At 37.3% G+C, this 18,615-nt stretch overlaps 1 protein-coding gene across 11 annotated transcripts in view; it reads right to left on the bottom strand.

The window, feature by feature from the left end:
• The window catches only part of ARHGAP12 (Rho GTPase activating protein 12), a 125,684-nt gene that overhangs the window by 27,758 nt on the left and 79,311 nt on the right, over positions 1-18,615 (bottom strand). For 9 of the 11 annotated variants that reach the window (XM_065921205.1, XM_065921200.1, XM_065921208.1 and 6 more), the window contains 3 exons: positions 11,305-11,430; positions 8,327-8,401; positions 631-692 (listed from right to left, as the gene is read on the bottom strand). In XM_065921205.1, coding sequence (XP_065777277.1) covers positions 631-692; positions 8,327-8,401; positions 11,305-11,430 — 263 coding nt within the window. The remainder of the gene's footprint in view (positions 1-630; positions 693-8,326; positions 8,402-11,304; positions 11,431-18,615) is intronic. The other 2 variants (XM_065921207.1, XM_065921211.1) reach the window with 1 other exon arrangement.

The following is an 18,615-nucleotide window of genomic DNA, read 5'->3' as shown; positions in this document are numbered from 1 at the left end:
ATTCTTGCCTGACAAATCCATGGACAGAGGAGCCTGGCAGGCTACAGTCCACAGGGTTGCAAAAGAGTCAGACACAACTGAGCAACTAAACATCAACATGCAGCAGTTAAAAACAACGTACCAATTGTACATGCAATGAAACAGAACCATCTCCAAGATAAACTGTTAAAGACTGTTAAAAGTAATCTATGCATATATAAATATATCTATTTTCTTTCTATGGAGGAAAACAGTACATCTCACTAGACCTAACTGGTTGCCTCTGGGAAAGGAAAACAGATGGCTGGTGACTGGCTTTTGACTATTCTGTGTATCTTTGTATTTTGCCATGTGCATTTATTACTTATTGAAAAAAATTTTTAATAAAGCTAATGGTTGCTCAGAATCATCTGCCTTATCACCTCTGAATTTAACCTTACCCTAAGAAACGTGTCAATATAAGGAAAATTTTTGCTACACTTCCTAACAATCTTTTTATATATATATATATATATATATATATATATAAAAAATTAGAAAATACATTTGAATTGCTTTGAAACTGTTAATCACTTCTACTAGAATATAATTTATATACAGTTTTTATTTATATCAGTGAGATAAAACATCATTAATGATTTGTGTACTTACCGAACCTTTTTTCCATTTTCAGTAATTTTTGTTACATTTAATAATCCATATTTCTCTTGACCCTATGGTATGGAACAGAGGTATTACAGTTTATACATCATTCATATAGGCAATGAGGTCTAAATTCTTACATACAACGGAATCAAAATGATCTGGTACTCTAATATTAGCTTAAAAGAAAAGATTAGTCAGTAGTAATATGTTTAGTTGTACAATATGTTAAAAATACAATTTTCTAATACTTCTGTAAAGTTATTTTCAGTTAAAAAAGTTATTTTCAGTTGTTTTCATAATTAAGCACTTGGTCTTCTCAAGCAACAGCAGTCATAAGGTAAAGTCAAACTAGATTTCCATATGAACGCTACAAGTCAGCACTGGAAAAGTGATTGATGACTTTCTGTTCAAAGCAAAGGATACAATGCTATAAGGATAAATATCACAGAAAAGGAACTATTTATTTTGCTGTCACTGTACAACAGTATAGTCTGAAAATTATTTAAGATATCCACTTTGTCAGAATGTAAAAATAACCAGATGGAACAAATGCAGTGACTGTATTTAATAAATTACTAAAAGTAACTGGTACTCTGCATAGAATTGGCCTTAATGTGGCATAAAGAATTCACTACATGCTTCATTAAACATATGGTGAACTGGGCTCGAGACTAACTACATCTATTAGTCAACGGATGTAAAAACCAGTTACACAGCTTTACCATCACACTCTAGGAAGGCAAAAGCCGCTGTGCTCAAGCTAAATGTTATCTTAACATCCTTCCAGGTGGGACTGAAGAAGCGCTTCTCACTCCTCTAGCCGTCTATATTCAAATCAATTTAACCAAAATGAGTGAAAGCCTACAGCAATCATCAGCATTAGTGAGCACTGTGAAGCACAGGACAAAGCAGTCAATTTCATTTCAACTAAAACATACACACAATAGACACACGCAGGGAAAAGACTCCCGATTCAGCATTTATTTCTAACTATTTAACTCACACCTCAGCTATGTTCTCAATGTACTTTAATCAGGAAAAACAACCAAATTTTTCTTGTACAGGATATAAATATTGAATATTTCCTCACTAATGTCTAAAAGATAATGCTTGCCTGGTCTAATAAGAAAAACTCAAATCTATAGACAAAGTTGACAAACTGTTCTATTATTCACTTTTGGTAACTGGGAACTTGGGAAATATCCACACTACTGCAATTTTTTTCACAAAGCATAAGGTTGGCTCGCCTTAGATATGCAAGTCTGATTCTTTTTGTTGAGAACTCTGTTGCCTCTCAATAAAAACATCAATTACACAGTTAAAAACAAGCACAGGACATTAAGAACATTCCCAATTTACTATCAAAAGTAGAGAAGGTGGGGGAAAAAACCTTTCAAGATCCAGAAACTAAGTAACGTTTATCTGAAAGGAAGGGCCTTGGTTGTGTAAGCAGGGGAGCAGGAATAAGCCTACTAAAAACACCAAAGCTGGGACAGAGTGGGAGAAAAAGCAGAGACAGGACGGAAATGCCAGCATCAATAAGGGAAGAGAAATGGAAGGGACAGCAGTAGTGACAGACGGCCAGAGCCTGAGGGATGAAAAGACACTCTGGATCAGGGATTCTCACCTGAGCTGTGAATGGACCGATACTGCACAAAAGCATGTATGTACAGGCATCGTTCAAGGGCAGGGCTCAGGGTACCCAGGAAATTCTCACAGGGACCAAGACCCAAGCACTAACGCTCCAAGGAGCAAAGCACTCCAACGTGAACCTAAGAACAAAATCTGCCACATTCAAAGTGTAGAGGTGCAAAGCAATACCACAGCAATAAGAAGTGCAGTGAGAAAGGCACATCTAACTCCACCAGTGAGGAAGGAAGGGCGTCAGAGCCGCTTCCTAGAGACTGAGGACCAGGAGGAGCCGGAGGGAAACACAGGCTGGGGATGACAGACGGGTGAGCGCACAGAGGCCGAAGGAGCGTCAGCTACAAGAGCTTTAAGTTCCCTCAACGTACTGAGGTGGAGAAGTAGCAGGAAACAAAAGTAGTGGGGAGAATGGAGGAGAGGCAGGTGACAACGAACTCAAGCGGAACACTCCTAGTTACTACCGTAAGTGATGCTGCAGGCCTGGACCAGGGCAGTAGCTGTGAGCGAGTGAAAGTGTTAGTCGCTCAGTCGTGTCTGACTCTTTGCGACCCCATGGACTGTAGCCCGCCAGGCTCCTCTGTCCATGGAATTCTCCAGGCAAGAATACTGGAGTGGGTTGCCATTCCCTTCTCCAGTGAGGGAGTGAAGAGGGGCCAAATATGAGAGTGATTCAGAAGACAGAGTTGACAGGGATAGGAAGAGGGAAGAGCTGGGAATCTCCCAAGCTTGAGCAGCTGGGTAGAGGGGGATCCCTCAGTGGCAAGAACACTCTTTGTTTTCTGGTATTCTTTTTCACTTTTTGGCAGCAACAAGCAGCATGTGGGATTTTAATTCCCCGACCAAGGACTGACTCTGTCCCTCCTGCATTGGATGCATGGGGTCCTAACCACCGGACCACCAGGCACTCTCTAGAGGAGCGTTCCCAACCCCTCAAGTAGGAGCTCCTCCACCTTCCGACCCATGACCACGGCCCCTAGTTCACCCACTGTGTTGCCCTTACTGCAAAGCACTATTACATATAACTCACTCACCCTCTATCAGGCTGTACGCGGGAACTAGATCTGCTGTGCTCTTCGCTGTGTGACAGCGCCCAGCACAGAGGCCAGCAGGAGCCTGGGGCTCAATATATATCTACTGAAGTAATTACCCCACAAAGGAGCTATGTGCTGCGGCCAAAAAATAAAATTAAATAAAAGAGGGCGTTAAGAAAACAAATATAAGAGAAGGTCAGTGATGGAAGGTCAATAATTAACCAACAAAGTAGCTGTGCTATCACACTACTAAGAAATGTAAGAGAGGGACTTCCCTGAGTCCAGTGGTTAAGAATTTGCCTGCCAACGCAGGGCACACAGGTTAGACTCCTGGTCCAGGAAGACCCCCACGTGCCACAGAGCAATCAGGAAAGATCCCACAGGCCGAAACGCAGATCCCACATGCCTCGACGGTAGGAGCCAGTACACCTAGAGCCTGAGCTCCGAAACAAGAGAAGCCACCACAATGGGAAGCTGGTGCACCACAACTAGAGAAAGCCCATGCAGAGCAACAAAGACCCAGGGCAGCCAAAAACAAACAAGTAATTCCCCTCTTCCAATGCAGGGGGTGTGGGTTTGATCCCTGGTCAGGAAGTTAAGATCCTGCATGCTGTGTGGTACAGCCAAAAAATAAAATTAAATAAATAAAGGAAGGCATTAAAAAAAGAAATATAAGAGAAGGTCAGTGATGGAGAAAATAAAGCTTTAGCTCTTAAACACTGAAGTTCTACATCTGACATAAAAGTGATGGGCAGGAGGATACAGGTTTGATTATTCAGGTGTGAGTTTTGGGGGAAGGAATTCAGACAGATTTTTACTTCATACTTTTTGGTGTACTTTTCTCCACTTAGGATCAAAGTCCATCAATGTTTTTGTGTAGCTGACTAAAATAACTTCATAAAAACTTCATTAAGTCCTCTAAAAACTGTCCATACTCACACATGAATATTTCTTAGTCCTCTAAAAACTGTCCATACTCACACATGAATATTTCTTAGTCTGAATATACTGATACTCCAAAGGAAATTTCAAGTTGAAAATAAGCAGGAATGTTTTAATAAAAACTAGCAAAATTGGTTAAGGTTGAACTAAAAAGACTGTAATAAGATTTTCTTATCCTAATAAGGCAAGAAAACAATAAAATATTTGTTCCATTGAGTAATCTGGGAAAACTTCCACAGGTTTGTAACCACTTTGCAGGTTCCAGAATTTCTAACTGATTTTGCATTCATTTAGTAAAGTAAGCATTTCCCAATTTTGGGTAATAACTGTTAATATCAAAATCAATACCTTTCAATAAAACCTTTATCTTCAGTTAAACATCTTATAATAATGTAATAAAAAGATTCTTTCTACACAGAGGAAGAATATAATGTCAAAAAAGAATCACTGTGATGAAATTTTCAGGACAGGTAAATTCATACAGATCTTCAAACTAGAGCTTACTGGGGGTAGGGGAGAAGGGGCGGGGCAATATACAGTGACTGCTTGATGGGTAGGGATCTCCTGATGAAAGCGTCCTAAAACTAGGAGCATACTGTAAATACACTAAAGCCACTGAATTACAAACTTTAAAATAGTTAATGACTAATTTTATGTTAAGTGAGTTTCACCTTGATTAAAAAAATGTTTAAAGAATCAGTTTTATTTTAAAAAAATTAATGTCTAAATCATGTTCAATGGAAAAAAACTAGACAATTTGTCCACTAAACACTTTTGTTAAAGAACGTGTTGAAATGTCCTTTGCTCCAAAGTGGGTAAAGCACTTTAATACCATTATTTGAAAACATAAGGTCAAAGCTCAAGTTTCCAAATTATATATTTAAAATTGTATTCACTATTCAGTAACTGAAAACTTTAAAATGCATACTCTCATAGGCACATTGGGACAAATAGAGATTAGGTCCTTAGATCAGCCTACAAAATCCTACTGAATCCATGCTCTAGTCATACTGTAGAGAAACATTATCAATTTTTTAAAAGATGTATACACTACCTATTTCTAAAAAGGACTTCAAGTGACTATGAAAAATAATGTATTTGAAAACTGGAGAGAAAACAAGAAAAAATGAACATGCTTAAAATTTGTATTAAGGGATGAAATTTTAATCTGCTTTGATTAGAAGAGACTGAATGAAGACATCATATGCAAGTGAACAAAGCTTGTGTAAAAAGACCATGTATTATATGATTCTACTCATACAAAAGGACCAGAACAGGCAAATCCAGTGAGATAGAAAGTAATTACTGGCTGCTAAGGGCTTGATGGGTGTGGAGGCAGAGGGGGTCATGACAGATGAGGGCTTCTTTTCCACATGATGAAGATATTCTAAAATGAGGGTAACAACAGTTGCATTAATACTAACCACCACCAAACTGTACAGTTTAAATGGGTGAACAGTACAGTATGTTAGTTATACTTCAATACAGTTTTAATTAAAAAAAAAAAGAGAGATTTGAGAGGTAGCTGGGCAATTTGCAGAGATTTAAAGAAGGTATCGGGTAACTAATGCTGATTATAGTGTCAGTTTCACTTCTACATTTGTAGCTTCCTTTTTCTTACCACTAAGGCTTTTTTATGCCAACCAGATTTTAACTCAAAGAACTAAGAAAATATTTGCTCATATTAATTGGGTAAGAGTGGGAAAGACAGGCAAAAGACTCAGTTCAAACAGGGCAAGTGGCGGACAGGAAGCAGAGGCTGAGGGAGGAGGAAGACTCAGGGGACAGAAGCCTCTGGGGGTGGAGAGCTGAACTGGGGGGTGGGGAGAAGGACACCCTACACTTATGAGAAAACAGAATAGCCTTAGGCAGAATTAACAGAGTTATTCCATATTTTTTTTTCCACCTGCAAGAAAATAAAGAATGAAACAGAATCCTGGTGAGGTAGTTCCCTGCCACGGCCATCAGAGGGGACCCTGAGTCCAGGATAGTCAGGGTGCTGGCAAACCCTTGAGAAAGGATAACTGCCTGGGGGAATAATCTGCAAACAGTCCTTTGTAACCTACATGGGACATTTATAAACTCACGTTTCTAGGATTACCTAGAAATTCCCTTTAACCAAAATATAAATAATTTATAAAAGGTCTTCTTAGAAGTTATATATTACCCATACCTAAAGTAAGTTTAAAAAGGTTTCCTTCTTTTTCTAGATAGATGGATAAATTAAGCATACTGTAGTAACAGTACTTTAGGTTCATACAATAATTCTTGACAAAACCACTAAAATCACATTCACTTTTATCTTTATCTGATGTTTATGTACCCAGGACTGTGTTAAATAATATAAAAGAAAAAAGGAGAAAGCAGCCCCTATGAGTCCCTTTGGAGTTTAAACTCTCAGCAGGGAGATGGGGGAACACAAGGTAACTTTCACTCCACAGATGCTGTCAATGACTTGGAGCTCAGAGAAAAAGAAGATATATTGTTATGCTGAGGTTAGTGGGGGCAGGACCTACAGAGTCCTCCTACAAATCAGCTCTGGATTAACTGTAGGTGTAGAGAAGCCAAGGAGCAGGGTAGGCAGTGAAACCCTCTGAGCAACATCCAGAAGGCCAGGTGGACAACATGTTAGATGAATCAAAAGATCAGACTTGCTCAGGGAAGGGAGGAAGAGCCTGTAAAAGGAAAGCACCATCTGTGAAAATCTGTGCTCTTGGGAAATTAGAGGTATCCTAATAAAGTTACTCCTTAAAATTAAGGAAATAACAATAAAAGCTTGTTTTTTAAAAAAGTTTACAAATTTCATTTCTTTATTCAGCAAAACTCCCTGGAACAGCAAAACTCTACAGCACTGAGTACTCTGGTTCTGCTCTAAGGAAGCTTTCCTTTGTCTAGTGGGGAAGACATTAACTAGGGGCTGGAAGCTCCTACAAGAAATAAGAAGTGAAAAGCGTTGCTCTATTTTATGGAATCAAATAACATATACTTAAATGCTATGAAGAGGACTACAGGGAAAGTATGAAAGTGAAAATGATAGTCATTCAGTCGGGTCTGACTTTTTGCGACTCCATGGACTGTTGCCCACCAGGCTCCTCTGTCCATGGAATTTCCCAGGCAAGAATACTGGAGTGGGTAGCCATTCCCTTCTCTAGGAGATCTTCCCGACCCAGGGATTGAACCCAGGTCTCCTGCATTACAGGCAGATTCTTTACTGAGCCACCAGGGAAACCCACTACAGGGAAATCTGACCAAATCTAGAGGATTAGAATAAAATTCTGAGTCTGAACTGAGATCTAAGGAATGACCTAGAAGTTGACTGGACAAAGATGTGAGGGACACAGGTTTCAGTACATGAAGACCCTGGAGCTGAAGAGTCAGAGGGCAGTGAGAACAAGTGAGTGGGGCTGAGGGCCCAGGACAGGCACAGTCTCGCAGACCTCAACACGAAGTTTAGTCCCCCTTTCTGAAAGGAAATGGAACCACTGAAAGGGAAGAGGAGGAGCAGCAAATTATAGGAAGACTTGGGAGGAGGGGGGGTCCTACAAACAATGAGGTCAAGTAGAATTTCTCCAACATGAAGGCTGAAGAGAAGTCACTGGCGGTTTTCCAAACTTAGGAGAAACCTGAAGTTGAGTTAGGTACTGCCAATATCACCTGGCATAGGCTGGGTGATGCATCTGACAGTTTAGAGGGGAAAAGGGCATCTAAGCTCGTTAATAAGGAGGAGGGTGCTTCTTACCTTTGGACTGCTGGCCTGAGGAAGAAAGGGTAATGTGTAACTTGATAGTATTCTCCAGGGACTTTAACATTTATGTTCAAAAGCCAAACATAAATTCATCCCTTATAAATATGGTATACAAGTTGATCACGAAGGTACCATATTTTGCACAAAGAGGGGAATTTTTAAATCAATAAAATCTGATTTTTTAATTTAAACCTATTATCTGATTATTTTTTGAGAGACCATGAAATTTGATAGAAGCCCAAGAGATATTTAAACATTACACTTAAGAGAAAATTAATTTGCTGAAACTGATTGAAATAATTGGACTATATTTTCTACTTGCTGCTATCATACTAACTGTATCTTGGTGCTTTGGTGAAGAGGGAGAAGACTCATGTTCAGGATAGCAGGGTTTTGAGGCAGATGGAGATTCCTACAAAAAATAAGTAATGAAAAATGTTACTCTATTTCATATAATTGTATTTCTCCCTCTACTCATAAAGGGAGGGCTTAATAAGGGAGGTTGAGAAAAATTTTTTCCTACTTCCCTTCTATATTCAGCTATGAAACTAATATGGTACAGATGTAAAAACTATAGATGTCATAAAGTTTATAAAATATGGCATATCTTGTACCAATTATTATAAACTTAAATATCATATAAAGGATTACTCAAAAGAAATGAAGCATGCTGCCTTAAAATCATGATGCTGCATCAGCTTAAATTAACCATATTTAAAATAAGCAAAATCTGCACACTTGTCGATAAAAATATTAACAGTCAACATATTAATTTGCTCTTGGTGTGAATTCTGGTAGGATTTGGCACAGAACACTCACAGGAACTACTTGGCAACTGCCAGAATTGAGAACTTGTATTTAATTAAATTGCTATTAATATTTAATATAATTTATAGCTAACCTCAGTTATTAGAAACAGAATTTTTTTTAGTATGCAAAGAAAAAAACCTCAGATTTACAGATTAACAACTCACCAGAAAAAAAAGGAATATTTTAAAGTCTAAGCCTACAAGACTATAATAGAAGCAAGCCAATACTGTGTATTTTCAAAGAAATTCTGCTTTGTCAATATTAGAATGGTATGTGACTTCTACCTCAGGTATTTGTAACACTATTCATGGAGGAAAAGACCAAAGAATCATTTTATTGGTACCAACAGCCAAGTTCCATTTAAATGTTCTCTGTTCTCCTAGAAGCCTTGAATAATTTCAGGAAAAGAGAATTAGGAAAATCATATGCCAACATCTATTATTAACTTTCCTATAAAGCCAGATAATTTCTCTGGACATTCATCTTCACATCTGTATCATCTACTTTCTATACTTATGAAACTGGATTAAAAACTGGTGACGAGCCTGGGAATTTTTATTAAATCACAATACAAAACCGTTAATTTAACATCCATTTACTTGGAAAAAAGTCTTCAGGTTCATAACCTATACAATTTATAAATACAGAAACTAGGCAGCAGTGAAATTTTACAGGAAAAATTCTTGAAGGGACAACCTTAAAAGTAAACATCCAAGGCCTATATATAAATAGAGAAAACATTAAAATCATGTCAAATATTTCTTTATAAAAAGAAATTACATTTAATGTCCAAATGTCAGTTTAGCCTCATTTAAGTAATTTTTCCGACAGCTTCAGAAGTTTTGCTTTTCCATTTCCTGACTTCTCAAAGAGTGCCTATTATTAAAACAGTGTGAGAAAAACAGGAAAGATTTGATGACCCATAAACTAGAAAATAAGTAACTGAATAAAATAAGTGGTAACTACATAACCTCACCTACCTCCTTCAAGGTTGTCTGGCAACTGAATTAGGACCTATAGCATTGTAACAACACTTGCTATACAGTATTGGGTTTCTGTGATTACTTTTCAAGTTATACAGGCTTTACCCCTTGTATGAGTCCACCAGCTTGATCTAGTATAGTCCCTCTTTTATAATCTTAAATCTTAAAAACACATATACTAGAAGATAATGATAAGTAAAAGAGTTTATCCGATGAAATAATTATCTGTGATTTCATTTATAAAGGTAGAGGGGGAAAAGACATTTCTACAAAAATAAGCTCTAGTCTCAAGAAAATCATCTTATCACATTCTGAAACAATTAGATGAAAAAGGACATGAAATAAGAATCCCACATGTTATTCTAATAATATACTGAAAATGAATCTCATGAAAGATTATAAAGAGGTAAGAAATTTTAAGTCTACATCAGCAAAATAAACATCCTTTTTATTCTAGAGTCCACTGGATGATGCAATAGAGTTGGTTCAACCATAGCTTAGGCACTACAGTGTTCATCACATTTAGTACAGGAGTGTTTTGTATACACTGAAGTGTAATCTGGTTCTTATAGTTAAATGAATTTTTCTATTATTAATAAAATCTCTAGGACTCTTACCTACACAGGTTAACTTCAATGCTAATATATTTCCAAGCCTTCAATAGCACAGACTCCAGAATTTCATTCTTTTATTATGCCCTCTACATTCCACCACCTAATATCCTTACAAATAGAAATTAGAAGTACTTGTTTGACCGACTGATAGAGGTAATTTAAAAATGAATTTAGGACTGAAAGTATCCAAACACAGAGAAATACGCCTCTGGAGGGGCCTCCTGCTCTCACTAACATGCCTGCAAATGCAGGAAACCTATTAACTATGCCGAAAGAGAATCTTGTTGGTGAGATAGAGTCCCCAGTGACAAGTATTTCTATGTTAGGGTGTTACTGCCACTCTCACATCATTATCACCACTTTAACATCAGTTTGTCTGATGTCTACAAATCTGTAGTAATTTCCTATTCTATCACCGGACTTGAGGTCACAAGGTAAAGATGTAACTCACAAGGAAGTTAAAAATTCTACCGCTTTTCCAATCTCATCATTTGCATCAAAATCCACTCCCTAGTTCAAACAGAGAACATGACTTCTCAGGAGCACTTTGAACAGAAAGCTGTTAGGGAAACAGGAGGAGCAGGCTTTCAATCTTCCCTGGGATGGGAAAGTTAATTAAATGTCTTTACCATTAAATCTCTTAGAAACTGAAGACAAACAATAATGATTTGTGATTAAAATGGGATTATGAAAAAAACCTACCACCCACCAGGCCCATGTACCATGTACATCATTACACCATAGGTCAAAAACCAGAAAACTTCAAAACCAATCCCCACTCTGGGACAAACAGATACGGCATGCAATAAAACAGTCAGCACCAAGGTATGAGACTCAACAAAGAAAAAAATAAAGCATAAAGAACTTGCCCGAGTTCTCAACAGATTTATTTTCTCAGAAAGTCCTACCTTGTCATTGGCATCCAGCACAATGGTGCTATGTCTCCACTTTGACAATACTATTGGTTCTTGCAGCCGCCTGTCCAGACTCCTACTTTTAATAATTTCTCTTTGCTGCTGAGATGAAGCATTGTACTAAAGAAAACAAATTACACCTCATAAATAATAGAAACAGAAGTGGAATCTAAACATGCTGGCTCCAAGTGACACGTGGCACCAGGCAAAGCTCGCCATGTGACACTAGTAGGAGTTCACTCATCTCTGACCAGCACGTGGCACAAGTTCACACACTTGGGTGTTGGAGAGACCGAGCTCATGTTATTTTCGGCAAATCACTTAATATCCCCAAGTCTAAACTGTACTCACTGTAAAACAGATACAACAGAAACAGGGGAATAAACAGCATATAAAAAGTGCCAAATGTTGCCCTGATAGGGTCTCAATAAATATTAGTTATTATGATTTGTAACATGAGGTCATCAGACCAATTAATTTTTTAAAGTTCCTTCTACTTTGAAAATCCACATGAATTCAGTTATTGGCTTATGTTTTTAAATGTTTTTAAAATGATGCTTTCATACACAACAGTATATTCACATTTAAAGGGCTTTTTGTTTTTACTTTTACTTTCCATTCATAGGTCAAGCACACTACTATTTATTTCTCTGAAGTGGTAAAATGTAACCAAGTCAAACAGTAGTGCCCATACTAGTTCAGACACCAATCGTGAACATATCAGTTGTGTACAAAGGATAAGTGCTGTGCTTAGAGGCTCAGCTGCGTCCCACACTTGGCGACCCCATGGACTAAAGCCCACCAGGCTCCTCTGTCCATGGGGATTCTCTGCTGCAGTGGGTTGTCATGCCCCCCTCACAAAGGATAGTAGTAAATGCCAAACAAAAATTACATATAAAATTAAGAACACATTATTAATAAGATACTAAGTCTTGCAATGATTGAAATGTCAAGTAGACCACCAGGCATAAACATTTGAGAAATGTGAGGTTTAAGAGTTATGCTGCTTCATACAGGCAGTTTCAATATATTATAAATAAATTATAATAAAATGACAAAAGAAAATTCATCTATTTTTAAGGGATACATTCTTCTCCTGAAACCAAAGTATTCCTAATACCTACTTCTCAAAAAACCCCAGTACATCTTAAATTTTAATGACTCATTTATTTTCAGTGAAGTTAAATTATTTTATCTTATTATTAAATTTCAATAATACATTATTTATACTGTTTATATTATTTTAAAAAACCTTCCAACATTTTTGTCCACAGTATGTCATTTCTTCACTTTCCAAAGTGGAGTCCATACAGGCCCTCCAAACTGTTTCCCAAAGTTGTTACTTCATTTTTCACATCAGAATTTGCCAAAGCCAGGCAGTCACATGGGTGTATGTTTTTCACCCACTGTTGCCTAACAAACAGCAATCTTAAAATTTGTCACACAAGTTCACAAAAGGATCATTTATAGAATGAACAAAGATGAAAATTAAAGGCTTCCCCCCCAAAAATTCTGTGAAATAAATTTCTTAAGTGCAGAGACCCAGTAGAGTTGTATTATCACTTCAATACAATCATTGTTAGGAACAATTAAAATGTGCAATTGTGTGTAAGCTTGTGTATGAACTTTAATGAATATTTACCCTAGCTTTTGAACTTTATAATTACCAAAACTGTTTAGAAATCCTTTTCACAGGGCAACAAAAATAATGTAAAATTAAACTGGGTAATAATCACCATATTAAAGGTGTTGACAGTTTTACTCAGCAACAGTATATTCATAAAAGCAAATAAAGCATAAATAAAATGTGATATAAAATCTAATGCAGACAGAAGACAAAAATATAAAGTGTCACGTAATTACAGAAAAAAAAAAAAATAAGAAGACACAATAGTTAAAATACACACACAAACACAATCTAGTTGAACAAGATGGCTAAAACTTAACATTTAAAAAAACTTCTTAAAAACACCTTTTTTAAGAATTTTAATTGCATTTTTATTTGAATAATTTCAAACATACAAAAGAATAGCAACTATAGTAAAAACCCACCACTGAGCTCCAACATACCTAAGACAGGTAACTTTCTGATTTCTAAAGAAATAAAATATGAGGGTTCTCTGAGCACATCTTTTAGATTACATTCCTCCTCCCCTCCCCAGCAAGGGCTTCCCTTGTGGCTCAGACAGTAAAGAATCTGCCTTGCAACGCGGGACACCTTGGATCGATTCCAGGGTCTGGAAGATTCCCTGCAGAAGGAAACAGCAACCCATTCCAGTATTTCTACCTGGAGAATTCCACAAACAGAGGAGCCTGACAGGCTACAGTCCATAAGGTGGCAGAGTACTGGACACGACTGAGCGACTCACACACACATTAACCCCTGCCTATTAGTACCATATAACTCAGTGCTCACCATTCTCAGAACGTTACACTTCAGTACATATATACGTATCTATAACTACATATTACCTGTGGGCTTTTAAATTTTATATAAATGGAATCATATCACACATATCAATCTTCAATTTGGCTTTTCATTCAATAATGTTTTTATTAAAAAACAACAATTAAAAAAAACTACATCCATGTTGGTGAGTTTTCAGCTCAAACTCATTTATATTTCACTTCCTCATAATACTACCTTATATGTGGATGATTGGGGTAGAGTAGGATAATCAAATAGCTCAGAAATACCATTTGAGGACTTAAGATAGGGAGGAACTTTAGAGGGCTTTGGGAGACCACAATACGTTAATGATCACTGAAGAAAGCAGGCTTGCTTAACCACAAAACCAAGAAGGCTTGCTTAGCAGCAAAATCCATGCAAACAAAGCATGAGACATGCCCCCCAAACAATAAAAAATGGTGGCATGAGATCCACATCCTGCCCAGAGACTCAGTAAGTTAATGATACCTAGGACATGCTCTCTGCATGCATAAAGAAAATAGTAATTTATGGAAAGGTGACACTTCAAAGTGAAAGACCCTCATTGTACTGAGACCTGAAATAATTTTTCCATAGTGGCAGGACAGCCCTGGCTTGACCAGGCAGGGACAAGAAAACTCTCCTGCTCAACCTGGAGGAGGAGCTGATGATAAAAGCGTGATGTCTACTCAAGAATGAGAAAAATGATCTTTTGCCCTTCCCTACTTTTCCTTTGATTATAAAACTGCAACCCAATAAGTTCTCAGCACTTGCCACTCTCTCACCCACCCACTTGTAAGCCCCACAACTGTCCTATTCTAATAGTCACATCTTATCTATTACTTTGCCTCTGCTGAATTCTTTTCGTGCGGAGATACAAAGGACCAGAGCTCTCTGGAGCCCAGCGAAACGCCACCTAGCAGTTTCATAGTGAAAGTGAAGTGAAGTCGCTCAGTCGTGTCTGACTCTTTGCAACCCATGGACTATAGCCCACCAGGCTCCTCTGTCCATGGGATTCTCCAGGCAAGAATACTGGAGTGGGTTGCCATTTCCTTCTCCAGCAGTTTCATAGACAGCACTAAATATAATTTAACCTTCTGTTTCAGGTGGACATCCCCAAGGTGGGGTACTAACAGCACTCCAACTAGCAGAACATAATGCTCTCTACTGCCATACTTGATACTGTTGAATTTATACACATTTGTGTGTAGAAAATAAATGTATATACATATGTATAATGTTACTTCACTGCTTTCATTTTCCTGGTGACTTGGAAATTCTTTTCAAATACTTATTTCATGAATTTTCTTTCCTCCATATGGCTTAGTCATGTTAAGTAGTTGTAATAGGAAAAAGGAGTCCAGAAAGGCAGTGGCTAAAAGACAAGGAAGGGAAAAGCCCGCGAAAATAGAAAAAATAGAACAAAGGAAGGTCCGAGGACCAGAGTGAGGACCTCAGGTAGAACAAACAGCACTCCTGGCTAGCCCAATTTATATAGGGCAGGCCCAGGGGGAGGAAAAAAACATACAAAAAGAGGAGCCAAAGGGCCCAGGGTGTCTCTCTCCTCTGCATGCGCTCTCTGTCTCTCTTTCTTTCTCTCTCTCTCCCCCTCCTCTTTGCGTCTTTTGGGTCAGCATGCCCTCATGCCTCGAGGATGTATTTTCCTTTATTTATTTTCTAAATAAAACTGAGCTGTAACACAGAGCTGTTAACACTGCCTGAGAGCTGTGATACACCAAGGGCTTTAAGGTCTGTCGCTTCAAATTTTTGTTGTGACGAGACAGAACCAAGGAAATTACCCGCTCCCCTGACAGTCATATATTTTGCCTATTTTCAATTAGGTTCACTCTCTCACTAGTGTGTACATAAAGAACCAGCAAGTTCTTCATACATTTTGGTTTCTAAGCCTTTGAAGGCTTTGCGAATTGAATGTAGCTTTTCTGAGCCCAAAGCACATCTCTTCCCCTTTGTGTATGGTATCTTTAATATTAAAAGGTGTTCTGCTGGATTGTATGTAGTCATATCTGCCCATCTTTTCCTTTATAGTTTTTCCTTACACAGTCTTATTGAAAAAATGCTTCCTACTCTGAAGTCAAAGACATTCTCTGATCCAGCATTCTGTAGTCTTTAAAGTTTTGCTTATTACATTTAGAGCTGTCATCTACCTGGAATTAATCATTAGGTGAGATGTCAAGATCTATATTTATTTCAGTTCCCCCCCCCCCACTCCGGGAATAACCAATAATCTTCGGAATATTTATTGTATAGTCTATGCTTTACCCAGGAATTTGTGATGCTACATCTGAGGTTCCTATTCTGTTCTGCTGGTCTATTTCTCTGCACATGTGCCCACAACTTAATCACTAGAGCAGGAACCCCACCCCTCTCCTATTCTTGAGTAGACATTCTCCCTACTCAGGAATATTTTGGTTCTTCACAGATCTGTGCTGGCAAATAAAATTTAGCATCAATTCAAAAAAACAAAAAAGGTGGAGACAAGAATAGTAAATGGAAATGCCGTGAATTTACAGATCAATGGGGACACTGTTGTAATGTTAAGCATCCCAACCCAAGATCATAATGGTATATCACATCATTTCAGGTCATCTTTTATGTCCCTCAATTCTGCTCTGAAATTTTCTTAAGATCTTACAAACTTTCTATAGGTATAATCTTAGGATTCTTCTTGGCATTGCTGCTGCTGTTGCTAATATAAAAAATAACTTTATTCCTACCATATTTTCAAATTAACTTTTTACTAGAAAATTGGGTAGTTTTTAGGTTGATTTTATGTCCAGCAAACTTACTGAACTATTAACAGTTCTGAGTTTGCCAAATGTCCTGATTTTCTAATAAAAGGAACAACTGCATCTTTGTTTTTTTTAATTGTTGAATAGAAACAATGACAGGAAAGTTATAGTCTAAGACCTAATTTTAATGGCAAAGCTTCTGCAACGGCATCCTGAAGTATGAGATTTACTATAAACTATATGATAAGTAATCTTCAGCATGAAGTAATAAATCATTACATTTGAAGTGATCTTTGTGTAGAAACATATAATCGGGTCATGGTTTTTATCATTTCCAAAAATATTAAATAGCTGTGTTTAAACCATTTACATTTAATGTAATTTATTTATCTGTTAGGATTTAAGTCTGCTGCCTTGTTTTATATTCTATCATGCCTGTTTCTCCTTTCCTGCCTTCCTATGGACTATCTTGAGTTTTTACTAACGTAGTTTAATTTATCTATAGCTCTTTGAGTCTATTTCTCATTACAGTTTTTTAGTGCTTACTCTGCTGCTGCTAAGTTGCTTCAGTCATGTCCAGCTCTGTGCGACCCCATAGACATCAGTCCACCAGGTTCCCCCATCCCTGGGATTCTCCAGGCAAGAACATTGGAGTGGGCTGCCACTTCCTTCTCCAAGTGCTTACTCTAGGTATTACAAATAATGTATTTAATTCCTCACAGTCTATCAATATCAGCATTTTACTATTTCAAGTGAAATGTAGAAACATTACCAACAATTATGTCACACTACTCTCCCCTCTTCACAATATAGTTGTCCTAGATAACATCTCCAGATGTTGTCTTCAGAAATGTTCTAATTTTTTTAAAGGTCAAACATAATTTTTTGATTTCCTCTTTGATTTCCTAAGTGATCAATTGGTTGTCTAGTAGCATATAGTTTAGTCTCCACATGTTTGTGTTTTTTACAGTTTTTTCCTTGCAGTTGATTCTTAATCTCAAAGCACTGTGACTGGAAAAGATGCCTGACATGATTTCAATTTTCTTGAATTTACTGAGGCACACTTTGTGGCCTAGCATGTGATCAATCCTTGGGAATGTTCCATGCGCATTTGAGAAGAATGTGTACTGTGCTGCTTTTGGATGGAATGCTCTATAAATATCGATTAAGTCCATCTAGCCTAAGGTGTTATTTAAAACCTATGTTTTTCTATTCATTTTCTGTCTGGATGATCTGCCCATTGATCTAAGTGGGATGTTAAAGTGCCCCACTACTGTTACGTTACTGGTGATTTCTCCTTTTATGGCTGTTCGCATTTGCCTTATTTATTGAGATATTCCTATGCTGAGTATGTATATATTTACGATTGTTATATCTTTTTCTTGGATTGACCCTTTGATCTTTACGTAGTGTCTTTTGTCTCTTGTAACTGTCTTTATTTTAAAGCCTATTTTGTCTGATATGAAATATTGTTATTGCAGCTTTCTTTTGATTTCCATTTGCATAGAATATCTTCTTAGATCCCCTTAAAGCTCAAGACAAATGTCTCTTCTGATATTCACCCTTCCCATTATACTCTGTTCATTTTTAATGTTCCAAGTTTTCTTCATTTATTTCTCTTCTGTTTTAAGGATTTCTTATAGCAATTCTTTGAGAACAAGACTGTTGGTAATAAATCTCTGGGTTTACTTTCATCTGAAAATGTCTTTATTTTACTTTCATGACTGAAGGATATTTTTGTTGGATATACAATCATGAGTTTTTTCTCTGTGCATTTGTAAAGTAAAACACCACTTCCTTCTGGCTTCAAGACATCCTCTGCTATTCAAATCATTATTACCCCCACAAAGTACTGTGTTGTTTCACTGAGCTGCTTTCAAGATATTTCTTGAAGCAGGGGGGAAAGGGAAGTCTTTAGTTTTCAGAAATTTGATTACAATGTGTCTGGATGTGGATTTCTTTGAGTCCAAACTGTTTGGTATTTACTCAGCTTCTTGAATCTGGTGGTTTGTCTTTTATCAAATCTGAGATGTTTCCAAACATTGTTTCTGCAAATATTTTTCAGCCTCACAATCTTTCTTCACTCCTGGAATTCTCAAGAAATGAATGTTAGGTCTTTTGTATGGT

The sequence above is a fragment of the Muntiacus reevesi genome, chromosome 2 (assembly GCF_963930625.1).
Source record: "Muntiacus reevesi chromosome 2, mMunRee1.1, whole genome shotgun sequence".
Classification (NCBI taxonomy): domain Eukaryota; kingdom Metazoa; phylum Chordata; class Mammalia; order Artiodactyla; family Cervidae; genus Muntiacus; species Muntiacus reevesi.
Note: the sequence above shows the minus strand (reverse complement) of the source record. Positions and strands in the feature narration are given on the sequence as shown.